This window comes from Micropterus dolomieu, linkage group LG15, assembly GCF_021292245.1.
Source record: "Micropterus dolomieu isolate WLL.071019.BEF.003 ecotype Adirondacks linkage group LG15, ASM2129224v1, whole genome shotgun sequence".
Lineage (NCBI taxonomy): Eukaryota > Metazoa > Chordata > Actinopteri > Centrarchiformes > Centrarchidae > Micropterus > Micropterus dolomieu.
Window position 1 is genome coordinate 4388486 of NC_060164.1, and position 24053 is coordinate 4412538.

Genomic DNA, 24053 nt, shown 5'->3' on the forward strand with positions numbered 1-24053 from the left:
CTGTTCTCCCATGCTCTAACACACAGTAAAGATGAAATGTGTGCTGTTCTCACATTCTTCCTCTGTATGTACACATAAACAACAAGGCAGGGAAATATAAAAGGAATTTATTTTATTGTTTGGGTACATTATTGTTCAGTGTACATGCTCACATCTGAAACAAACTTTACGTGCTTGTTAACTCTCCCACCCCGCAGACATCTACACGTCAATACCGATTTATATTCATAGCGGCAAGTGCTATGTAGCTCCACATAGGGGACACAGGAAGTGACATATAACACCTTCATGCGGCGTCGGAACCGCGTAGGAAATTCACAGCCGCACCGGCAGAGCTCCAGAATATGCAACTCGGCCGGCTCACGCGCGGACGCGCTACAAGTGCGAGGGCCCGCCCAACGCTGCTTGCAGCTTTAATTCCAAGTGTTTTTGAAGGCCGTTCCAGGTGAGGGGAGTAGAGCAAATAAAAGCTTTCTTTCCCACTTCTGTCTGTACACCTGGAACAGACCACAAGACCACATCTTGTGATCTCAAACGATGGCGACAGTCACGTGCAATCAATGTGCTAATATATGATTGGAGTTCACCCAGAATGGCTTTATAAATGAACAAGTACCAGTGATTGAGTCTAGGGTAAAGCATACAATGATGAGTGAGTTTGTAACAAATGGACTGTGATATGCACTATCGTGTGTGTGTGTGTGTGTATATATATATATATTTTTCCTGGTGTGTGTGTATGTATATATATATATATATATATATACACAACAGATCACCATAATCAAGAACCGGTAAAAACGAAACAGAGACACGTCTTTTTCTGGATTGTATTGTTTTGTTTTTGAGTTGATATGCAAGTTGTTTTATTTTATTGTGACACGTTTCTGTTGCTTATTCTGTACATGTTTTTGATGAATTCACATTTTCACAAGTGTTTCTCTCCAAATTGCTGCCACTCAGCAGATGATATTTGCTATCCTCAGGAAATATGCGAAGGATTTTTTCAGTCTTAGCAAGCGTTCAAAGAAAGCCTATAAAATCTGTTTGCCCTCTTCTAGCTTCTTTACTGTTCCTCTGTATTCAGCATGAAGGGTTGTAGAATTACTGCAGGGATTTCCTGGTATTTGGTATTACAAGTTGAAAAACGTCCCATGGCTAATGTTTCTCACGTTATATCTCCATTTTAGAGCTCAACCTCTCACATTGACGTAGAGCTACCTGGATTTTAACTAAAATATTTCTCATGGCTAATTCTTCTGTCTTTTCCTCTCTAGCATTCAGCGGGCGGCTCTGGCCATCATAGAACACTACTACTGTGACTTCCCAGTCCATAACCCTGCGTTGCTTTCCGCCTCCAAGTCCCGCGCTGCCAAGCACCTGGCCGGCCTCAAGGTTTACAATGTGGATGGTGAGTCCCCAGCAGCTCATGCTGAGGGTGAGTGGGATGTCTTTGAACTTCATGTGGTGTTTTCTGTGTTTTCTGTGTGTTCTGGTGCGGTGGCGCCTCTAAGGTCTGCTTTTCCTTCCTAATGCTAGTCTTTTGGGCAAAATACATGCTGGGGCCACACTGTAATTTTCACTCTGCATATTCATTGAAACACAAAGTTCATTGTAGTGTTACTTGATTTAATCAAGTCATTAATTAATTATTTTAATTATCGGCTATCTGTGTTGTGCTCTGGATTTTAAGCTTCCTCTATTTAGCCTGATTGTCTATGAAATGTCATAAAATAGTGAAAAATGCCCTTTATAATTTCCCAGAGCTCAAGGTCATTGGTTTATCTAACCAATAGTCCAAAATCCCTACCTCTATTCAGTTTACTGTCACATATGACAGAGAAAATGACATTTGAGAAGATGAAATAGAACTGAGTGACAATCAATTATAGAAATAGTTTTTTCTGTTCATTGACTAATCATTTAATTGACTAATTGTTGTTTTGTGTATAATGCTTTAGCTCTATGTTTTACATTGCTTATTTAGAACATTAGCAGTCATGCATGTTTTAGCCCCATTAACTATAAGTGAACTACACTCACCTAAAGGATTATTAGGAACACCATACTAATACTGTGTTTGACCCCCTTTCGCCTTCAGAACTGCCTTAATTCTACGTGGCATTGATTCAACAAGGTGCTGAAAGCATTCTTTAGAAATGTTGGCCCATATTGATAGGATAGCATCTTGCAGTTGATGGAGATTTGTGGGATGCACATCCAGGGCGCGAAGCTCCCGTTCCACCACATCCCAAAGATGCTCTATTGGGTTGAGATCTGGTGACTGTGGGGGCCATTTTAGTACAGTGAACTCATTGTCATGTTCAAGAAACCAATTTGAAATGATTCGAGCTTTGTGACATGGTGCATTATCCTGCTGGAAGTAGCCATCAGAGGATGGGTACATGGTGGCCATAAAGGGATGGACATGGTCAGAAACAATGCTCAGGTAGGCCGTGGCATTTAAACGATGCCCAATTGGCACTAAGGGGCCTAAAGTGTGCCAAGAAAACATCCCCCATACCATTACACCACCACCACCAGCCTGCACAGTGGTAACAAGGCATGATGGATCCATGTTCTCATTCTGTTTACGCCAAATTCTGACTCTACCATCTGAATGTCTCAACAGAAATCGAGACTCATCAGACCAGGCAACATTTTTCTTCACAAATGCTTTGCCGCATACCTCGGTTGTAACGAGTGGTTATTTCAGTCAAAGTTGCTCTTCTATCAGCTTGAATCAGTCGGCCCATTCTCCTCTGACCTCTAGCATCAACAAGGCATTCTGCTCTCTTGTGGTTTGCCGCATCCTGGATGTTTTTCCCTTTTCACACCATTCTTTGTAAACCCTAGAAATGGTTGTGCGTGAAAATCCCAGTAACTGAGCAGATTGTGAAATACTCAGACCGGCCCGTCTGGCACCAACAACCATGCCACGCTCAAAATTGCTTAAATCACCTTTCTTTCCCATTCTGACATTCAGTTTGGAGTTCAGGAGATTGTCTTGACCAGGACCACACCCCTAAATGCATTGAAGCAACTGCCATGTGATTGGTTGATTAGATAATTGCATTAATGAGAAATTTAACAGGTGTTCCTAATAATCCTTTAGGTGAGTGTATATATATATATATATATATATATATATACACACACATTTGGATAAGAAGAATTGGCAGTGAACTTTGAAAGATTTAATGGGTTCATGTTGTCAATAAGCCCTGCGAGGGTCTGGCGACCTGTCCTGGGTGTACCCCGCCTTTCTCCCAATGTCAGCTGGAATTGGATTCAGCCCCCCACGACCCTGTATGCAGGATAAGCGGTTGACGATGGATGGACGGATGGATGTTGTCCACATGTACTGTAAGTAAAAATCATATAAACATTCACACACAAACAATGTTACGTATGTTATGAATGTGTTCGGTAATATATGACTTAGAAGTGAATATCCTCTGCTTCTTCTTTTTGGTAACATGAAATAAAGCCTCTTGCTATCACTATCACTGAAATATAGACCACGTTTTCATTTACAGCAGGCAGAACATGATAAACCTCTTTTGACATTTTGACACAGTTTGCACAATGATGCCAAAGTAAGATGACCAGACTGTTGTGTGAATCACGTGAAGTAAAATGTGCAGCCTTTTGAACTCCAGATTGACTATAACTAGACAGACACACACAAACATAAAGAGAATTTTTTTTTTTATACATGTGCCAGTGTGATGACTTTTTTTTATTCACATAGAATGGATGTTTTTGTAGCAAATGTGACAGGATTGCCACACTATCTCGCCCTGGGGGCATGAACTGTTTACGCAGTCACTTTAGGGTAAAGATTTGGTTTAAGGTAAGGACAGTGGCTCTCAAACTTTTCCTGTCACGCCCACACTCGCAACAGCCTTGCTAGATTCAGAGCACTTTTGTTTGTCTATCTCACCGTATGAATCATTCATGCAGTTCACCTGGTTTAAGAACCACTGGGAATTATGGTAAGGTTAGGTTTAAGCAAGTAGTGGTTATGGTTAGGGTAAAGGGAATGAATATGTAAGTCAATGTAATGTCCTCTGAAGTGATGGCAACACAACTTTGTGCCCAACTGTGTGTCTGTGTGTGTGTGTGTGTGTGTGTGTGTGTGTGTGTGTGTGTGTGTGTGTGTGTGTGTGTGTGTGTGTGTGTGTGTGTGTGCATGAAAGAACCCTAGAAGAGATATCTGTGAAATGGCTGAGGTCAGACTGGCCTGGAGGTGACAGTTGAACTACTCCACCTGGTGTGTGTCTGAGTTTGTGTGTGTTTTATAGCCTGTGAAATGAAGACGGGTGGTAATGTAATGCAGGGAGGGGGAATGGGGTCATGAGATAATCAACCCCTGATCAACGCCACCCGCCAACACATATCCACACATACACATTCACACACACTGTCTGTCTTGGCCCTGAGATAACCGGAGTCAAGGGCCCAGAGGTCAAAGGTCAGGGCCCTGGCTCATAGGGAACACATGGAAGGGATAAAGAGGCTCTGGATTCCATAAAGAATGAGCAGGGATGGACTTATTTATGGCTGCACGGAAAACATCACAACCCAACTCCCTCTCCTCCTGTCCAGTCCACTCACTCTCAGGCGGAAAGAAGGATATAGTGAGAAAAAGAGAGGAGTAGAGGGGATGAGAAAAGAGCTTTAAAAACAGTTCTGGTTCTCTCGACTTGCTGTCCAAATGGCTTCATCTCAAAGGCTCTCTGAAGGGGGCTCAAAGTTTCCCTCAAAAAAAAAAAAAATGAGGGCAATTTTAAACAGTCAAACATTGTCAGCCACAAACTGAACGAGTAAAGAAAAGCCATGTGAGAGTGCACTAAAACAGCGGGATATTGTGACAAGCAGTGGTTTTGATTTAGGCCACAGAAACTAATGGCGCGCTGTTTGCTTGCTAAAAGGCACATGGCATGACCAGTCTGTGTTTGGTACACATTAAGTCACTGCATGGACTGACTCACACACTGACACCGAATATTACCCTCAAACACACTCCTGTCATTTTCACATTCTGTGCTTGTTTCACATCTGTCTCTGCACATGTACACCGAATATTCTGTACTTTCAACATTTTCAATGCAATCTGCTTGAGTTTTTGACTGCCGCCTTGAGCTTCAAGTTGCTCAAATGTTATTTCACTTATACAGTACATAATGTCATAAATTCCTGTGTAATATTGTTTGTCCCATCTATGCACTATATTTGTGATAATGAACAATGAGGTGTTCCAGTAGAAGAAAATAAATGATGAGGCAGAGATCCACAAGTGGAATTTGGGGTTCAGTGGTTTGCTCAAGGACACAGGAAGCAGAAGATCAAACCACAAACCATACGATAAATGCCCAGCCTGCTTTACCACTGGAGCCACTGCTGCCCAGAGTAATCAAATAAAACAAAACAGGAAGACTTTCATTGTTTTATTTCTTTAAATTCATTTTAACATAAAATAAGCAATCACCGGGACGTTGAAAAGACAAATACATTTTGTGTCATCACACTGTTTCAAAGTTTAAACCTACATTACTTGGGGAGCATTTGAGGGCAACACAACAAGCTGCAAACACATTGACATACTGTGACCTTATAAAGTTGTTGTGGCGAACGTATTAGCAAACAGTGGGTCATTTACACATCCAGCAGACACAGCACAACATTAGAATTCATGTGAAAATTGTATTTCTGGCCACTTTATTTTTAGCTCTGTTTTTGTCTCCACCATCCTTTTAGGGAAATATCAGAATCATCCACTGCCAAGTAGGTTTACACATACAAAGAATTTGCTTTGGTGTCTTGGTGCTTAACAATGAACATAGTAGGTAGTAAAATTTAAGACAGATAAAGAGAGAGCAACTACTGCAAGTCAAGAATCATAAATATAAAATATACAATTGACAAGAAGATATGAAATATAAAATAATAGTTATGTCTCTTTAGCAGCTAAATGCTCCACAGTGTTCACATTACACATAGTCATTTCAGACATTGTTAATAACCAAATGTCGATTAAAAGCTTTAAGTATGTTGGCCATAACTGTGCATTTTTGAAAACATTTTCCCATCAACACTACAACTGGATTAGCCTTTTCTGATTTATCTTGTTTGGAGATCAGTTTTTAAAATGTTGGTTTGTGGTGGCTGAAAAAAACAACAACTTTAGTGTAAATGAAGGACCAAAATGGAGAGAAAAACATGCACAAATTCTACATTGGCCTTAGAGGAGGACTTGAGGAGGCAGATGTAGTTTGGCCACTTGGTTAGAGGTTGAAAGGATTTAAAGAGGTGATGGGAACAAATACAGGAGAGTTAAAGAAAGAAAGATATACACCAGAAGAAGAATGACTTGGCAGTGGCCATCTGTCCTGTTTTGGCCTTTTTACTGTAGCTGAACCAAGGGTGGTAAGCAGACACACACAGTGACACACATATCACGGTCATTACTATTCTATCTATGTTCAGTCTGTCACCTTTGTCTCTCAGTGTATACGTGTGTCTGTGTTTGCGTCCATGGGTGTCATCAGGTCGTTGGGCTCATCACCTAAGGGTCCTGAGACAATAGCAGTGAGATAATGAAGACGGGAGCCAGTAACAGAGGCTGATGGAGAACAATGCAGCGGTAATGGCTCTGGCACAGTGAGTGGTGTTTACTGGTCTTCACTGGGATGCTTCCTTCCTGTCCTGCTTTATCAACACACAGGAAAGAAAACAACAAATCCTCCTCCACCTCCTCCTCCTCTGTATGACTGTTCAGAGGAGTTTTATCTTTTCTTCTTCTCCTCTCCTTTCTCTCTCATCTTATCTAGTGTCTGTCCTTGTTTTATCATCTCTTGTCTTTTTGTTTACTCATGCAAATGATTACAAAACCTGAAAAAAGTAATTACACATTTGGTCCAAACTGACCAGAATCTGACTTTTTTTTTCAAGTAGCCTTCAAACTTCAAAACCTTCTTTCTTTTCTCTTCTTTTTCTTTTCATTGTCTTCAGCTTTCTTTGTTACACCTCTCATTTCTCCTCTTGCACTCTTTGCACTTGTCTGTTCTACTCTCCTGAGCTATGATCTTGTCTCCAGTTCTCTTTCATTTTGTCTATTATCCTATTTCTCTTCTCTTCTCTCCATCCCAAACTTCTCAGCAGCACACAGGAAGAAGACAGTCTTGTTCCCTCCCTCCTTTTCCTTATCAGTGTGTTTTCATTGTCCAAGGGGAAGTGGGAGACCTCTTAAACACTGGGATGCTGCATGCTGTTTCTGCCCCCCAACCCCCCCACACCGCCCTCCATTCTTGCTCTTCCTCTTCATTTCTTGTTTATCTACGCTCACCCTCCCTCTCTCATTTCAAAGCACCCTGAGGTGGGCTGGGAGGGGAGTGGTGGGAGGAAGGCCTCTCTGGGGTTACCATAATAACTTGGCTTGCTTCTAACTCATGAGCTTTGCTGCCTGTTTTACCCAAGGCTTATAATGTGCTTGTACAGTCCTGACCTTTCTTCATTGCCATATTACAAAACACCGTCTGATACTTCAAAGAGGATGTGATTGTTGCCCTTACACCCTCTGGAGAGACAGAGGCAAGCAGAAAAAGAAGACTGAGCTGGGTAGAGCTGATATGTTCAGGATGTTTTGTTTGCAGAGGACATGAGGTACTGGGTGTAAGAGACAGAGCATGAGGCTGACAGGAGGGAGGTGTGGTGGGGGAAGTGTTTAAAAATATTTTCTTGTCTTTATGCTTTACTACCTTTACTGTCTTTCTGAAGGCTCCTAATTAAGTCAGAAATGCAGAAAAATTGCACAAATTAATTTATGGCAGCAGCAGAATGAGAACAACATATTCATAAGGTGACATCACTGTCAAGCACCTGTTTGTTTAATCTCTGTTATGCAACATTAATCAGTGATAGGAACAAATGTAACTTGAGCCATTATTTTACTGGGATAACTGAGCTAAGGAGAAAAAATATGGCAACGTACAACACAAGTGGAAACCTCCAGGTCTGAATGTGGAAGTAAGTTAAAACTGCATACTCTCTAACGGCCAGCAGGGGGCAACTATTCTGGTTGCAAAAAAATGTCCAGTTCCATTAGAAATATTGGTAAAATTACCCTACTTCTCACCTCTATTTATTACCTGACTTTCATAATGTGTTTATGGTTTCAGTCGTTAGCTTCAAGTCTTCAATACAGCATGATGTTCATTTTGTAAATTATGGTCCCACAAAATGGGTGACCGCACGATGACTACATCCACTTCTTTTATACAGACTATGATACAATATCACATCCTCCAGCTCTTTCTGGGACACCTAGGGCGTTCATAGGCCAGCATGTTCAGGTCTGCTCTGGGGTGTTCTCCCAGTCTGACATGCCTGGAAAGCCAGGAGGTATGCCTATCAGATGCTCGAACCATCTTGACTGGCTTATTTTGTCTTGAACGTTGGGTCATTACTACGTGGAGCTACTTCTGGATGTCAGGGCTCACGGCAAAGGAAACTCATTTTAGGTAGGTCAGTATTTCTATTTCTGAGGACTAAAAGCATTGTTCTGACTGACAGTGTACAGCTCTGTCATTAGTCAGTTTACTTCTGTTTGCCGTTTTGCCTCATGGTGTTAACCAATTTATTCTCCGCAACACTATAGATTTATGAACATGCACATGGGAGAAGTTTGCCATCAGGGCTTTCTTGGGGAAAGGCATTCCGCCTTTGTTTTTTCCTGAACATGATCAAGTAGCTTTGGTGCCTAAACCTAACCAAGAAAGGCTTTCTGGCAGAAAGCTCTGAGGGCAAACTGGTCCCATGAGCATGCATTTTCAGCATGGGTTAAAGAGGTGGTATTATGTTTTTTGGCTTTTTCCCTCTCCTTTATTGAGTTATATATCTTTTTTGTGCATGTACTAGGTTTGCAAAGTGAAAAAGCCCAAAGTCCACCCCAAAGGGAGTTCCCATCTCCCACAGAAAACACTGCTCTGAACTGCCTGAAAACAGCTCGTTTGTAGTCCAGCCTTTACTTCCCTTTCTGGTGACATGAAAATACGTGTCATAATGCTCGCTGAGCGACTACATTACATTTACATTTACATTTACATTTACTTATTTGGCAGACACCAAAGCGACTTACATTTGAGGAACAACATACAAGCATCTGTATGACTGACACAACTGACAGTACATACTAGTAAGAGCAGCAATAAGTACTAGTAAGAGCTCATAGTACATATCACATCAATGGGGTAAATACCTAGGGAAGGAAGTAAGAGTTAACAAAAGTGCAATCAAAACAAAAAAGTGTAATCAATACAAGATCATTGTAGGGGATAGAAGAAGAAGAGCACAGGATGTGCATGTTAGAGGTTAGGAGTGTTATAAGAGAAAGTGTTCTCGGAGATGAGTTTTCAAGAGCTTCTTGAAGTTAGAGAGGGATGCCCCTGCTCTGATGGTGTGTGGTAGTTCATTCCACCATCGTGGTGTCACAGATGAGAATAGCCAGGACTGGGATTGCTTTGTGTGAAGGGATGGCAGAGCCAGGCGGCGTTCGTTGGAGGTGCGTAGTGTCCGAGAAGGAACGTAAGTTTGTATTATGGAGTTTAGGTAGATAGGTGCAGACCCAGTAGTCACTGTGTATGCAAGCATTAGTGACTTGAATTTGATTCTGGAGGCCACGGGGAGCCAGTGGAGGTCACTGAATAATGGAGTGACATGAGTCTTTTTGGGCTGATCAAAAACCAGACGTGCTGCTGTGTTCTGAACTATTTGTAAGGGTTTCACTGCACAAGCTGGAAGACCTGCTAGGAGGGCATTGCAATAGTCGAGAGATAACTCGGCCTGTACCAGAAGCTGGGTGGCGTACTGAGTGAGGTAGGGCCTGATTCTCCTTATGTTGTATAGAGCAAAGCGGCATGACCGAGAGACAGCAGCAACATGGTCTGAAAAGGACAGCTGGTCATCAATCATGACACCCAAGTTTCTCACCACCTTGGTTGGAGTGATGGTTGAGGAGTCAATTTGTAGTTTGATGTTATGGTGGATAGATTGCTTGGCTGGAATGACCAAGAGTTCAGTCTTAGAGAGGTTTAGTTGAAGGTGGCAAGCCTTCATCCATGCAGATATGTCCAAGAGACAGTCCGTGATCCGCGGCGAGACGGTGGGATCGCCTGGCGGGAAGGATAGGTAGAGTTGCGTATCATCTGCGTAGCAGTGGTAAGAGAAGCCGTGCGAGCAAATGATCGGCCCCAGTGAGGTGGCGAGATGCCCAATGCTGAGAGAGCGGATAGCACGATCCTGTGGTTGACTGTGTCAAAGGCAGCTGATAGGTCAAACAGGATAAGAAGCGAGGATTGGGCTGCAGCTTTTGCTGACCTTAGGGCTTCTGTTACAGACAGAAGAGCCATTTCATTAGAGGTCATTCCGTGAGAGGAATTCTGAGACCTGTTTGAATACTGCCCGTTCAATAGTTTTGGATAAAAATGGTAGAAGAGACACTGGTCGATAGTTCTCAACTTGAGATGGGTCAAGTGAGGGCTTTTTGAGCAAGGGTGTAACCCGGGCCCTTTTGAAAGTGGTCGGGAAGGTTCCTGAAGCCAGAGAAGTATTTATCACATGAGTGATTGTCGGGACCACGGTAGGAGATATGAGGAGATTCGTAGGAATCGGGTCCAGTGGGCATGTAGTTGGACAGCTACGGGTCAAGAGTTCTGATACTTCCCTCTCTGTGAGAGGAGTAAACGAGGAGAGTGAAGAACCACTGACCTGGGAGGGCAGAGGAAAAGATGTAGTAGGACTGCTACAATGGTTGAGTTTGAATGTTTCAGAGAATTGGCTAGTTATAGCCGCCACTTTGCCTGTGAAGAAGGCAGACAAGTTTGTGTGTGGTGTTGGAGGAGACAAGTTTGTGTGTGGTGTTGGAGGAGGATTTAGTAGCGCTTTAAAAGTGGAAAATAATTTCCTTGAGTCAGTGGCACTGCTAATTCTGTTATTATAGAACGCAGTTTTGGCAGCATTGATGCTTGTTGAGAAGGAGGATAGGAGCAATTGGTAGCCCTTAAGGTTGGCGGGGTCTTTGGTTTTTTCGCCATTTTCTTTCAGCCGCTCTGAGATCAGTACAGAGCCCACGGATGGTATCAGTTAGCCACGGGGGACTGGTTTGGGCGAGCAGGCTTAGTGGATAGAGGACACAGGCTATCCAGGCACGAGCTTAGTGTAGAGCACAGAGATTGTGTGGCATCATTGATCTCAAGTGACGAAAATGTGTTGAGGGAAGGTAGAGCGGAAGCTACCACTGAGGCAAAGTGAGCGGGAGACAGGTTTGCGGAGGTTGCGGTGGTGTGAGTCCAATGGTGTTGGAAGAATGGGCTTTTCCTGTAGCCATACCGTGAACTGAATGAAATAGTGGTCAGACACATGGAGAGGTGTGACTGTTAGGCACCTTGCCAGCTTTGTGGGTCGGGGGGCTGAGAACCCGTGTTAGATCAAAGGACTGAATCAGAGACAGGAAATCTGCTGAGTCTGAATTGTCTAAGTGAATGTTCATGTCACCGAGGACAAGTAGGGGACAGTCATGCTCTGGGATTGAAGACAGCAGTGTGTCTAGCTCCTCCACAAAATTACCCAATTGTCCTGGTGGACGGTATATGACAATCACAGAGACCTTTACTGGAGCGGACACAAAGACAGCATGGTATTCGAAGGAGGCATATTGATTCGGGGGTAGCAGCTGTGTGAATTTCCATTTGTTGGAAATCAAGAACCCAGTCCGACACGCCCTTACTGAGCTGCAGCACACCTCTCCTCTCCCTTCCAAACACTAGCTAACCTCCAAGCAGTCAATGGACAAGTGAAGTTGTTATTGTGATGTAGAGACAGAGGTCAGTTAAAACTTTATGGATGAAAGATACTTTTGTTACAGATTAATAACTCACCACTCTGAAACTCTCCAGTCCAAATTGCCAACCTGGTCTGCAACATGTAGCCTACAGCTGGATCAAAGCTGTTTACCGTCTTTTCGCTGACACGCCCTTCTCTACTTCTGATTAGCTAGTAGTCCTTAACTAGGAACTGCGCATGTGCAACTCCCAACAAAGATCATTTAGAGACCAGATGTATCACTTCATAGCTAAAACGAAGCCTTCAACACAGGGTGAAAAGTGGACCTGCAGCAAGTATGACAAAAATATGGTATTTTTGGAAAATGAAACCATGTAAACCTGCTCTGGTACAACCCCTAAATAAGATTTTGAACCTGAAAATGAGCATAATACCACCTCTTTAATAGTGGGAATCTACCTTTATTTTTTGATATTGTCACAAACTCAGGTATACAGGGCCCCATAAACAAATGGATGAAAGGATGGATAGATAGATCAGAGGTTACATGCCTGTCATTAGTTAGCGAGACATTGTTTTCGGGAAAAGGCATGTTTTGAAGACATAATTTCTGTCAGATCCTTTCTTCAATCAGCACAACCTGCTGATTGATAGCAGAAAAAGTGATTGGGTTAAAGTTTAAATATACGGGGTTGCCACCACTCTCATCATGGGTGACACACATACACCAAGCGGCAACCTCTGGGGCTGAAAAATGAAGCCAATGCGGAAGTGCCAAAAACTATCTTCATAGACCTCCAAATTAAAAGGCCCAACTTTACAGCAGAAATAAACATGTTTACAGACTGATTAAAACGGTGTAGGTCTCTATAGCTAATTTCCCCATTCATGACAACAGTATTTTATATAACACACCTGTTTATATGATAATAAGGCTTTAAATCATGCATAATTAAGGACATAGCTGCTTTGAGTGACAGGTGGGTGCCCTCCCAGGTGGCTAGACTGGAGGTGGCTTTATTCGGTCCACCTCAGATCCACCTCGTTGCCCATTTTTAGTTTAGCCACAGTAAGGCACTCTCAAGATGGCGACTGCCAGAGCCGCCGGGAGCCATCCACATTGAGCTTCGCAGCGGTTCTTCAGAAACCTATGGGTGATGTCATGGACACTACGTCCATTCTTACAGTCTATGACATATAGCCAACACACACTCACACGTACACACAAGCGCATAGTGTGCTAATCTCTTTAGCATCTCCATGGAGACGTTAATGTGAAGGCCCCGTGGGGGTTTAGCAGTGCGCTGTCCTCAAACCACTGAGGCTGGGACTCTGGGGGAAATCTAGGCACTGGGCCATGAAAGCACGCCACTGTGTGTGTGTGTGTGTGTGTGTGTGTGTGTGTGTGTGTGTGTGTGTGTATACATTTATTCGTGTGTGTCTGTCTACATGCCCTTTTGCATTTTCATGAAGTTAATCCTGGCTCGGCCAAGCGAGTCTGGCTGTGCATAAATAATCACTTTAGGAGAAGTTCAAACAGCATCAGTATGCATGACCCTCCATCTCCCTGACACCAGCAACCAGGACAACAGGCCTCTGAGCCACCGTTATCCTCTGGACCAACACATGTTTGCTGGCTGCTAGACTACTGGCGTTACTCATGAGAAGGAGAGAATAAGAAGGGAAGATGAAAGGAGAGGTATAGAGCCAAGGCACATTTCTAGAAACACAAGAAACTGATTGATGTACGACATGATAATATGAAACTTCATTGATGAAATTAACAACAGAGTAAATTGTTTTGGGATAGAGAAAAGAAAAATATGCAATCAATAATAATATATAAATTATAAGGGAATTCATAAGGAACTTATTTAACACCAAAATGTCAAGAAAGAAAGAAGAAGGGATAAATAATTAAAGAAAGGACACGAGAGGAAGAAAGAAAGAAAGAAAGAAAGACAGGAAGTGGGAAAAGAAAGAAAGGTAAAGAATGAAAAAGAGAGATTCAGGGTTTCCTACAGCCTCCGCTCTCACTATTGGCCCATGGTTTGCTCCAGTGATCTAAGCCCGACTCCCCTGCTTGGTCTCAGTTGGCCCTCCATGGGTCAAATTAGCTCCAATAACGAGAGCTTAGTTGGGCTTGAAGAAACAGCTGGCACCGTGTGGGGCCTTGTGGATCCAAAATGGCTGACTGGCAACAACAGTAATGCTCATACCGCTACACATTCCTCTCCCACAGACTTAGCTCAGTCGAGCCCAAAGTGGGGTATTTGAAACGTAAACATGGATATGTTATTCTGTTCCATAATGGGCTGAAATTGTTTCCCATAGTGGGCTGTCTGGGCGAGCTGATGGTCACTTGATGTTTTCAAGAGTTTTTTGGTTTGCAAAAGTTGAGAAACTCCTGTCAAATCTAGGAAGACAAAACATCTAGGGACAGCAAGGTTTTGTATTTACCATGATGACGGCTAATGTTAGCCCTCAAGCCCCCCTTGCAAATATGAGTTCCAGGACTTGTATTTTTTAGCTATAGGGAATTTTTTGGTCACTTTGGACTGAAATATCTCAACAACTACTTTGATTGCCATAAAATTTGCTACATACATTCAATTCCTGTAGCGGATGAATCCAAATTACTTTAGTGATAGCTTGAATTTTCTTGTAGTGTGACCACAAGTCTACCTTTTTGGGTCAGAGCAAAGTATCCTGACAGTCTTTGGACGGACTGCATGGGAATTTGTTATGAGAATTCAAGGTCCCTAAAGCATGAACTGAAATAACTTTGCTTAAGATCTAGACTTATCATCAGGTCAATATTTCAAATTATACATACTTTGATTTATAAATAATACAAAAAGTATCTTTGCAATCAGCCAGTTATCAAATGTTAGCAGGCCAAACTAAAATGGTGAACATGGTAAACATGGTACCTACTGAAATCAGCGTGTTAGCTTTGTCACTTTGAACGTTAGAACGCTGATGTAAGCATTTAGCTCAAAGTATAGCCTGGCTAGCATGGCTGTAACTGTGCTAAGAGCATGCATTTATGGTCATATTCTTTTGATTTTAATTGTCCAGGTGCAATTTCAAGCCTCCGAAAGTACCTCATGTTTGGAGATCCCCTCAGTGCTCCAAATATATTTCCTCTTATCTTAGTTTTAACCTCATTTGCAGGGTTTAGATAAGTACATCAACACACACTCTCATCCACATACTCTATTACATCATTTAAAACTGCTCTTAAACCCCATCTTTTTAAGATGGCTCATTCACTTCTATACTGCAATATTGATTTTTATGTTGTGTTGTTTGTTGATGTTTTATTATTAATTCTTTATTGTTTATTTTATGTTTTATTGTATATACTTTGTATATACACATGTCCATTGTTTATACACATTTTTATTACTGATTATTTATGATGTACAGTAACCGCCATGAAAGGCGCCATTAAATAAAATGTATAATAATTATTACATTTACATTATATATTATATATATATGAAATATATTTATTTATAAATATTCATGCCCACTTTAGTAGATTATTTGCATCCAACCCTGATGTCATCGAATACAGTGCAAAGTTATTTTATTTTATTACTGGACCACAGCTTGACTAAACCATGCCAAAAAGAATGTTCAAATTAGGTGCATTTCCATCAACTGGTTTGGAGCGAATAAACTAGGCTATGCAAAGCGTAGTTTCATCAGATGTTGACATTACGCATGACTATAATAAACAAGAAGTAGAGGTTACAAACCGGACCATGGATCTGAGAAAAATGGAGAGAGGTCAGTGGGAACAGTCATGTGAGTTAAATCTTCGCTACATCAGAACTTATTCGGCAAAAGTGTTTCCATCTCCCATTTAGTGCATTAACTTTTTTCGATAAAAAGGCAAAAAACACCACAAGTGAATGTAAAAACGTTTTTGTGAAAGTTTTCAAATTTTGCAGTTTCCGTCACCCATTTCTAATGCAATACTTCAAAATGCACATAAAAATACGTTGATGGAAACATGACTAATATGGCTTCTGACTGCTTGTAACACTTTCTGTCAATTTTCATAGGGTCTCATGTAAGATCACTCACTGAGCTGCCAGCAAAGTTGCACAAAACAAACTTTATTTTCCAATACTAGATTCACTGTAATGAGTAATGGCTGAAATCAACAAAGGCCGAAGGAAAGACAGGAATGGTGGGGAAGGATTAGTACTGATGGACAGATGGAGAGATGACAGAGAAAGAAAAATAGTAAAACGGATGAAGAGGAAGGAGACACTGGACTGATGCAAAGAGTGGAAGGAGTCGGGGAACATGTGCTGCTGTCAGTCTGTTTTTTAATCCCCTTGGATTTTTTTGCCTCCCTTTCCCACGTTCTCAGTGTTAATTGATAAACACAGGGAGGGAACAGGACCCCGTGACTAATCATTCTGGCTGCTGCTGCTGCTGCTGTGTGTGTGTGTGTGTGTGTGTGTGTGTGTGTGTGTGTGTATGTGTTTCTACAGGTCACTCAAGTCTGCAGGCCCCACTGAAATGGCACTACTAAGAAACTGGCAGCATCACCTGTCTGCTGCTGTTTCATGCCAGCACCTTGTTGTCTGGTGGACAGTTTGTTCCATGGCTCAGTGAAAACAGTTTGCTTTGACTATAACTGGGATCAAACAAGTATACGGATCAAATAGGTATGATTGCTCTCTTGTCTTTGTTTACATCAGAGCATTTAATAAAATATGTTTGCTTTCTGGTTTCTTTTGAGATTGCAGAATATGTACCAAAACACATGTATATTTCACATAGTTTTTAAAACTCTTGCCAAAACAAAATAGGGTTAAATCCCAGAAAATAAGATTATGATGTTTACTTGCAAAAACTGACTCTCTTTTCTCTGGAAAAATGAGAAATCAGAAACAAGAATCAGATCAAGGTCGAGTGAAATCCCAGGTCAACATCAGAAAGGCATTTAAGTTATCCTTAAGTTGACCTCTGCTTTTTTTTGGTATAAAAAACGACCCGGAGTTGGCTTTCATCCTATTGGACAAGTAAACATTACTGCAAATATAATAACTGAAATATATTGTGATTTTGTGATGGATGTTGCATAACATGCTATACATGATCATATACCCACAGATATACTTAAATTAAAATTTTATAAAATGAGAGAAATCATTCATAAATGCATCCATACATATAGTAGTCGTTACTCCAATTACTTATTGTATGTTTGTATGCAAGCCAAACTACAGAGCAAAAATCACACTCTGAATGGTGCAGTAACAATAATTAGTGTAATTAAATAGCATTCTTTGGACATGCAACTTATCTAATAGAGAGAAGAATTAGATATGGCATTATTTTATCATATATTTACATGAACAGACAGATAGCATTAAAGTCATAGCCTACAGAAGAACGTCTCAGGTTACGTATGTAACCCTTGTTCCCCGAGAAGGGGAACGAAACACTGCGTCGGTGACGACACTATGGGAACGCCTCTGGGCGCGGCAGGGCTGAAATCATGAATGAAACTACTCGAATCCTATTGGCGTTGCTAAAACGGTAGCGTGTGACGGCGTAACTGGAGGCGTATATAAGCACGCCGGCACACCGGACACATTAGCTCTTTGCTATGAAGCAAGGTACTCCAGGCAGGGTGAGGTGTGGTCGACCGACGCAGTTCGAGTTCCCTCGAAGGGGAACGTCTCGGGTTACGTATGTAACCCTTGTTCCCCGAGAAGGGGAACGACACACTGCGTCGGTGACGACACTATGGGAAGGTCCAGACTTTAAAACTGGATGAAAGCGTGAGGAGTGGCCCAGCCAGCTGCCTCACACAAATCCTTTAGCGAAGCCCCTACGAGGAGGGCCCTAGAGGCCACCATGCCTCGAGTAGAGTGCGCCCTTAAGGCCATAGGTGAAGGTAACCCGCGCACCTGATAGGCCAGGGAAATAGTCTGAACGATCCAGTTGCTGATCATGTGTTTAGAAGTGGGGAGCCCAGACTTGGGGGACCCGAAACACACCAGCAACTGGTCTGCTTTCCTCCACCGGGAGGACCTCAGAGGGTAAATACTCAGCGCTCTGACCAGGCAGAGCAAGTCTCCCGTCCTCCGCTGTCACATGAGGTGGGGGATGAAACGCCTGCAGCACCGTAGACCCTGCAAACCTGGACACAACCTTAGGGACATAGCCTGGACAGGGGTGCAGGATGGCTCTGAACCTCCCCGGGGCAAACTCCAGGCATTGAGGAGAAACCGAAAGTGCCTGGAGATCCCCCACTCTCCTCAGAGAGGTGATAGCGAGGAGAAAGGCCATCTTAAGGGTCGGGTGCTTGGCCTCAGCCGACTCCAGGGGTTCGATGGGGGCCTCAGCCAGCACTTCGAGAACCACCGCCAGGTCCCAAGTGGGAACCCTGGAACGAGTCACGGGTCTCATCCTCCTGGCTCCGCGGAGGAAGCGCACGACCAGTGGAAGCCTCCCCAGAGGCCCATCCCTCAGAGGGGCGTGGAACGCCGCCATGGCAGCCACATACACCTTGAGTGTGGATGGGGAAAGGCCAGCAGAGAAACGGTCCTGGAGGAACTCCAGTACCATAGTCACTGGACAGGTAACTGGGTCCACTGCCCGGTGGCAAACACACCAGGTGGCAAACACATTCCACTTCAGGCCGTACGTCCTTCTCGTGGACGGGGCGACCGCAGAGAGCGGGCAGAAAACACCTCAGAGCTCTGAAAACCGCTAACATTTCCAGGCAATTTATGTGCCAAGAGAAATTATGCTCCTGCCAGGAGCCTCTCGCAAAGCGGCCGTCCATGACCGCGCCCCACCCCGCGAGTGAGGCGTCTGTCGAAATAATTGTCCTGCGACATGATGCTCCCAACACGGGACCCTGGGACAGGAACCAAGGCTTCCTCCATACTGACAGGGAACGAAGGCACCTGCTCGTAACCCGTATCAGACGGAACGGATTTCCCCTCGGGGAGAATCCCTTGGATTTTAACCACCACTGCAGGGCTCTCATGTGCAGCAGGCCAGACGGGATTACGCTGGACGCTGCCACCATGAGACCCAACACTCTCTGAAAGTGTTTCACAGTGATGGTGCAGCCTAGCTTCACTCTGGTCACCGAGGACAAAATGGACCCGACGCGTGCAGGCGACAGGTGGGCCCGCATCGTCGTCGAGTCCCACACCACCCCTAGGAACGTAGTCCGTTGGGCTGGCGTCAGCACGCTATTCTTCGCATTGAGCCGCAGCCCCTAACGCTGAAGGTGGGCGAGGACGACATCTCGATGCCGAACCACTAACTCCTGAGACTGAGCCAAGATGAGCCAGTCGTCGATGTAGTTTAATATGCGGATGCCCTGGAGCTTCAGTGGGGCCAGAACTGCATCCATGCATTTGGTGAGGTCAGGTGTTATGTGTAGGTCCCCGGTGGCACCCTGAAGCGGAGGACCGCTAGGGAAAACTCGCCGGCGACCCACGGTGTGTGAGCCCGCTTGTTTTCCAGCTGCAACCCCTCGAGGCGGGCAGACTGGTGAGAGCTCGCTGGCGGTTAGCATGTCCTGAGCGCCAAGACGGCGGGAAAAACAGCGCCTGTTGCCTGAGCCGCCACGAGGGAGGGGACCTCAGTCAGCCTCTCGGGGGGCTGTGGGCGAGAGCGCCGCCTCGCGTCCCAGGTTTGTTGAGGGGGACTACGGGAAGCGACGCTTCGCGGGTTAAACCGGAAGTTAGCCTGCTCGGCCGGCAAAAGTCAACACAGTGGACGGTGTAGCACTACTGCCGACTAGCGTTTGAGGGTGTAATGGCAGAATGACGGACACACCTATGCACAAGTATAAATGCATGTCGTAGGCTACGCACGTACCCCTACGCAGGAGTATAAATGGGCCTTAAGCCCCCCTGTCTTTCAATCCAAGTGACGTCCCTGGGAAGAAGTAAGCCTACCAGACCTCTGTAGCTAGCTCCTCATCTCTCACTGTGCGCAATACACTACTTTAGAATTCATTATTTAATTTTGCGCATAACAATGGGATTAATCGCAGAAAATTATGCAATTACTCGAGATAAAAAGATGCCCAGCACTAATATATATATATATATATATATATATATATATATATATATGTTGCAGTGTCGTTCATTAACTTTCAATAAAGTGATAGCTTACAGTTTAGCTGTAAACGAAATATATGCAGGTAGTTCAAACAGCAGCTTAATGAGACATGCAGACATGAATCAAAGCATTCAACAGATACAGAAGATAGCCTTAAATTACAACTAAATGTCTAGGAACAACGCTTCTGTTTCGAAACCTGCCTAAACAACATGGCGAGATGCTGCATAAGAAGAATTTTCCTTGCCTGGTTCTGTATACAATAAAACTCCATAAAGTTGGCCATGTGCTCCTCTGACCTATTAAAATTGGTTGTTATAATTAAAATTGACGTATATGTGGAAAAACATATGATCAAATGATTCCGAGTGTGTTTAACATTGTACTTGTTCATGTACATTGTTGTTCTGGTCAAAAAAAGTAAATACAAAAGAATAACATCAAAATGGAGAAGAAATACAATGTTATGACAAGATTTATACCTGGGAATTAAATCTCTAAAACTACACCTGATTCAGCCGCATAGTTTCATAAGTGGTTTTTCCAAAATATAGACACAATACGTTAAAGGAATAGTTTTGGGACATGCACTTATTTGCTTTCTTGCTAACAGTTAGATGAGAAGATCAATGCCCGTCGCATATTTGTACGGTCATATGAAGCTACAGCCAGGAGAGGGTTAGTTTATCTTAGATAACTAGCTCACTAATTAACACAACATATCTCGTAGTTTAATCTGTACAAAGACCAAAGTGTAAAAATGACATGTTGTGGATTTACAGGGGGTTGCCATGGCTCTGCCAAAAAATAGTCCAGCACATACCCCGGTCTAGTTGTTTCCCCCTGCTTCCAGTTTTAAGGCTAAGCTGACGTTCTCATCTAGCTTCATATTTAACAGACAAACTTACTAACTCTCAGCACGAACCCAAATAATCATAACAATATTTCCTTAAAAGACCACCAAGACAAATTCCCACACATTTACTGTAAACACTGAAAAATAGGTTTCTGAAGTACTTCCAGCAACACTAATATTGGCACTAGACTAAAGGACTAATCTTATTGTGTTGTAGTCAGTGTCTGTACAGTTTACACTGTGCAGTCATTCGGTCTGTCATGAAAACTAGCCAATCACATGATACCATCTCATACACACCCCTCTCACTCTCCCTTCTCTCTCTCTCTCTCTCTCTCTCTCTCTCTCTCTCTCTCTCTCTCTCTCTCTCTCTCACACACACACACACACACACACACACACACACACACACGCAAAAGCACAGACTCATAAGTTGCCCCTTAGTCATACCCTTGACCACAGGGCTCACACCCACACGCACTATTCCCACTCTCACACACACCCACACACACCACTCACCACAAGGACTCACTAACAGAGACTCACTGCTGACTCATAATCAGGAAATTAGCAGACAAGTCGGATCAAACAGTACAACGGTTCATTCTAGCAGTGAAACTTGAACAGAGCTTCAAGAAATGTTTTTTCCCCTGTTGCGGATGCAAAAGCGGTCTGCCTCCCCTTGTCGTTTTCAAAAATAAAACATTCTGGCCGCTGAGAACAAAAGGAAACCTCCACATGAGAAGGAATTCAAGATTAATATGCTTATTTAAATTGTTCTGTGTTGACATGTGGACAGATAATTGATGTATTGTGTCTTGACGTTACACAATGTAGTGAGTGGTTGTATAATGAAACCAACATAACAAATTTTCCATGAAGATTAGTTCAGCACAAATGTTTGGACCGACGTGAAGCTTAGACTGAGGTCACCTCAGAGTAAAAAGTACTGACAGACCGACACATAACACACAGTTTGACTGCAGGAAGAGTGGAGTGACAAAATATAAAGTAAACTGAAGAAAAGGACAGGCAGACTGGTACCAAGTCAGTCAGGATTCCTTCTCTAAACTGCACACTCCTGGGATTTTTCTTGGGCCCCAAACTACTTCTGTGTCTGCATGTAACCAAACATCATCAAAAGTTGTTTAAAGATGTTTTCATAGTAAAAATGAAACTAAAATGAAACCAGGAGACATTTATGACTTTCCAAACTGGTGCTTTTGCCATTTGATTCTTTGTTTCAGTTTCATGTTGAGATTCAGCCTAACCACAATGCTAGTGATACCCTTCCCTGCTTAAATGGTCAGTTGACCCAAATTACAAACAAAACATACTTTTTACTTATTTCAAGTGGTATCTGGCCATGCATACTTTGGGTTTTTTGTGCATTGTTCTGAGGTTTTGAGATATCTATATCTCTGTGATTGCAGCAGAAAACTGCAGTTCAATGGATTTTTGTTTGTGGTGATAACAGCACCAAGATTATATTGGCTCTCTTTTAAGAGCTAGTGTGCCCGTTACTGTGGATAATCCACAGGTTTTAGTTTTTATAGGAACTATCTCTTCAGTAGGAAGTCATTCACAGTGTGTTTGTGGATTATCAAGAGTAAAGGAGACATTGTCCCTGGAGAGAGACATTTTTGTTGAATGGTTAGCCATGCTAGTGGTGTTGCTGTAAGAATCGTAATGTCAGTTGGTCATTCGCCCCACCACTTTGGTTCAGACTGAAATATCTCAACAGCTATTGGATTGATCACAATGAAATGTTGTACAGGAATTAATGGTCCCATGGAGGATAAAGCCTTCTCCTTTGTAAAGAAATTGGTCTATGACCAAATACTTGCAAAATGAATCACTTTCCCATCAGCCTCAACTGATAAAGTTTAACGTTGATTAGCAAATGTTAGCATGATAACATGATAAACTAAAAAGGCGACCATGGTAAATGTTATACCTCCTAAATTTCATTGTGAGCATGTTAACATTCAGCTCAAACCAATGTCCCTAACCACAGCCTCATATAAAACCACTAGCATGGTTCTTACATTACAGCTGTTTCTCAATTTGTGCTCTTCCATATTTACACTTGCTATTTTGAGTACATAAGTGCCAAAATGACATACTTGTAACGGTCAAAAAGTGGGGAACACCTTTTATGGTCGCCATCTTGGCTACGTAGCAGAAGGTAAGGGACCACCAACCTTGTGAAAATGGCGAGGAAGCTGCAGCAGTTGAGATTGCACACACAAGTAAATAAAAGTAAAAGCATGTTCATTTTTACTAAAATTGAAATGAAGTCAAAAGAACAAACAACCTGGCATATGTGACAATTGAGGTCAAATGTTGACATTTTCCATTAAAAAAAAGAAGCGGTCAAATGTTGTGATTCTATTGTTGTGATTGAATGTGAGTGCACAACAGCTGTATCTGATTTCAGACTACACTATCCTGTTGAAATTCACTCAGCAAGTAAGTAGGCTACATGGTGTACTATGTGATGTGTACTAACGGAAGTATCCAAATTGAGACACACCACTATAGCGCTAGGGTAGCAGTAGCCCAGTCCCTGGGCTCTTGACTTGGTCCTACAGAGTGCAGACTAGTAGCTGAAGAGGTGCCAGTTCATCCCCTGGGCACTGACAAAGGTGCCCTTAAGCAAGCCCCTGAACCACTAAGTGCTTCCCAGGCGCTGAACAGTGACTGCCAATTACTCTTAATTAGGATTATTAGGATAACTGTATGTGTTTGTTTCTGCTGAATAAATTGGTTATGAGAATGAACTTATATAAAAAATAGTAGTGGCTCTGGAGAGGCCCCTCTCACCCCTTACAAAAGGCACAAAATGGTTTGGTCCAAACCTATACTAGGTTACCTATCTAGGATTCCAGCTAAATGAGCCAAGTGATGCAGGAGCACCCAAGTACACTTTAAGTCAGGGTGCGCACTAAGGGGGAGCCAGGGGGAGCTTAGCTCCCCTTAATAAGACATCAGCTCCCTTAAAAGCATGATTTGTGATATTTTGGGGGGTCTCTAAAATATTGACAGCATGCTTTCTTGCCATTAATATCTATATATTTATCTATCATCATGGATCCATGAGTAGTGTCCGACTTCATCCAGCCCAACTGACCGTCCGCAGATGGCCGGTCGCTACCCGATCTCCTGGCCCACCGCCCGACTCCCTCTCCAGTGTTGTGTCGCTAGTACGGCCGACGCGCTGTAAACG

The 24053-nt window shown here is 43.0% G+C and overlaps 1 protein-coding gene across 1 annotated transcript in view; it reads left to right on the top strand.

The window, feature by feature from the left end:
• Nucleotides 1-24053, top strand: part of LOC123984475 (exportin-1-like) — a 177520-nt gene that overhangs the window by 135769 nt on the left and 17698 nt on the right. Inside the window, exon 16 of the mRNA XM_046071388.1 lies at nucleotides 1278-1438. Within this exon, the coding sequence (XP_045927344.1) occupies nucleotides 1278-1438 (161 nt within the window). The remainder of the gene's footprint in view (nucleotides 1-1277; nucleotides 1439-24053) is intronic.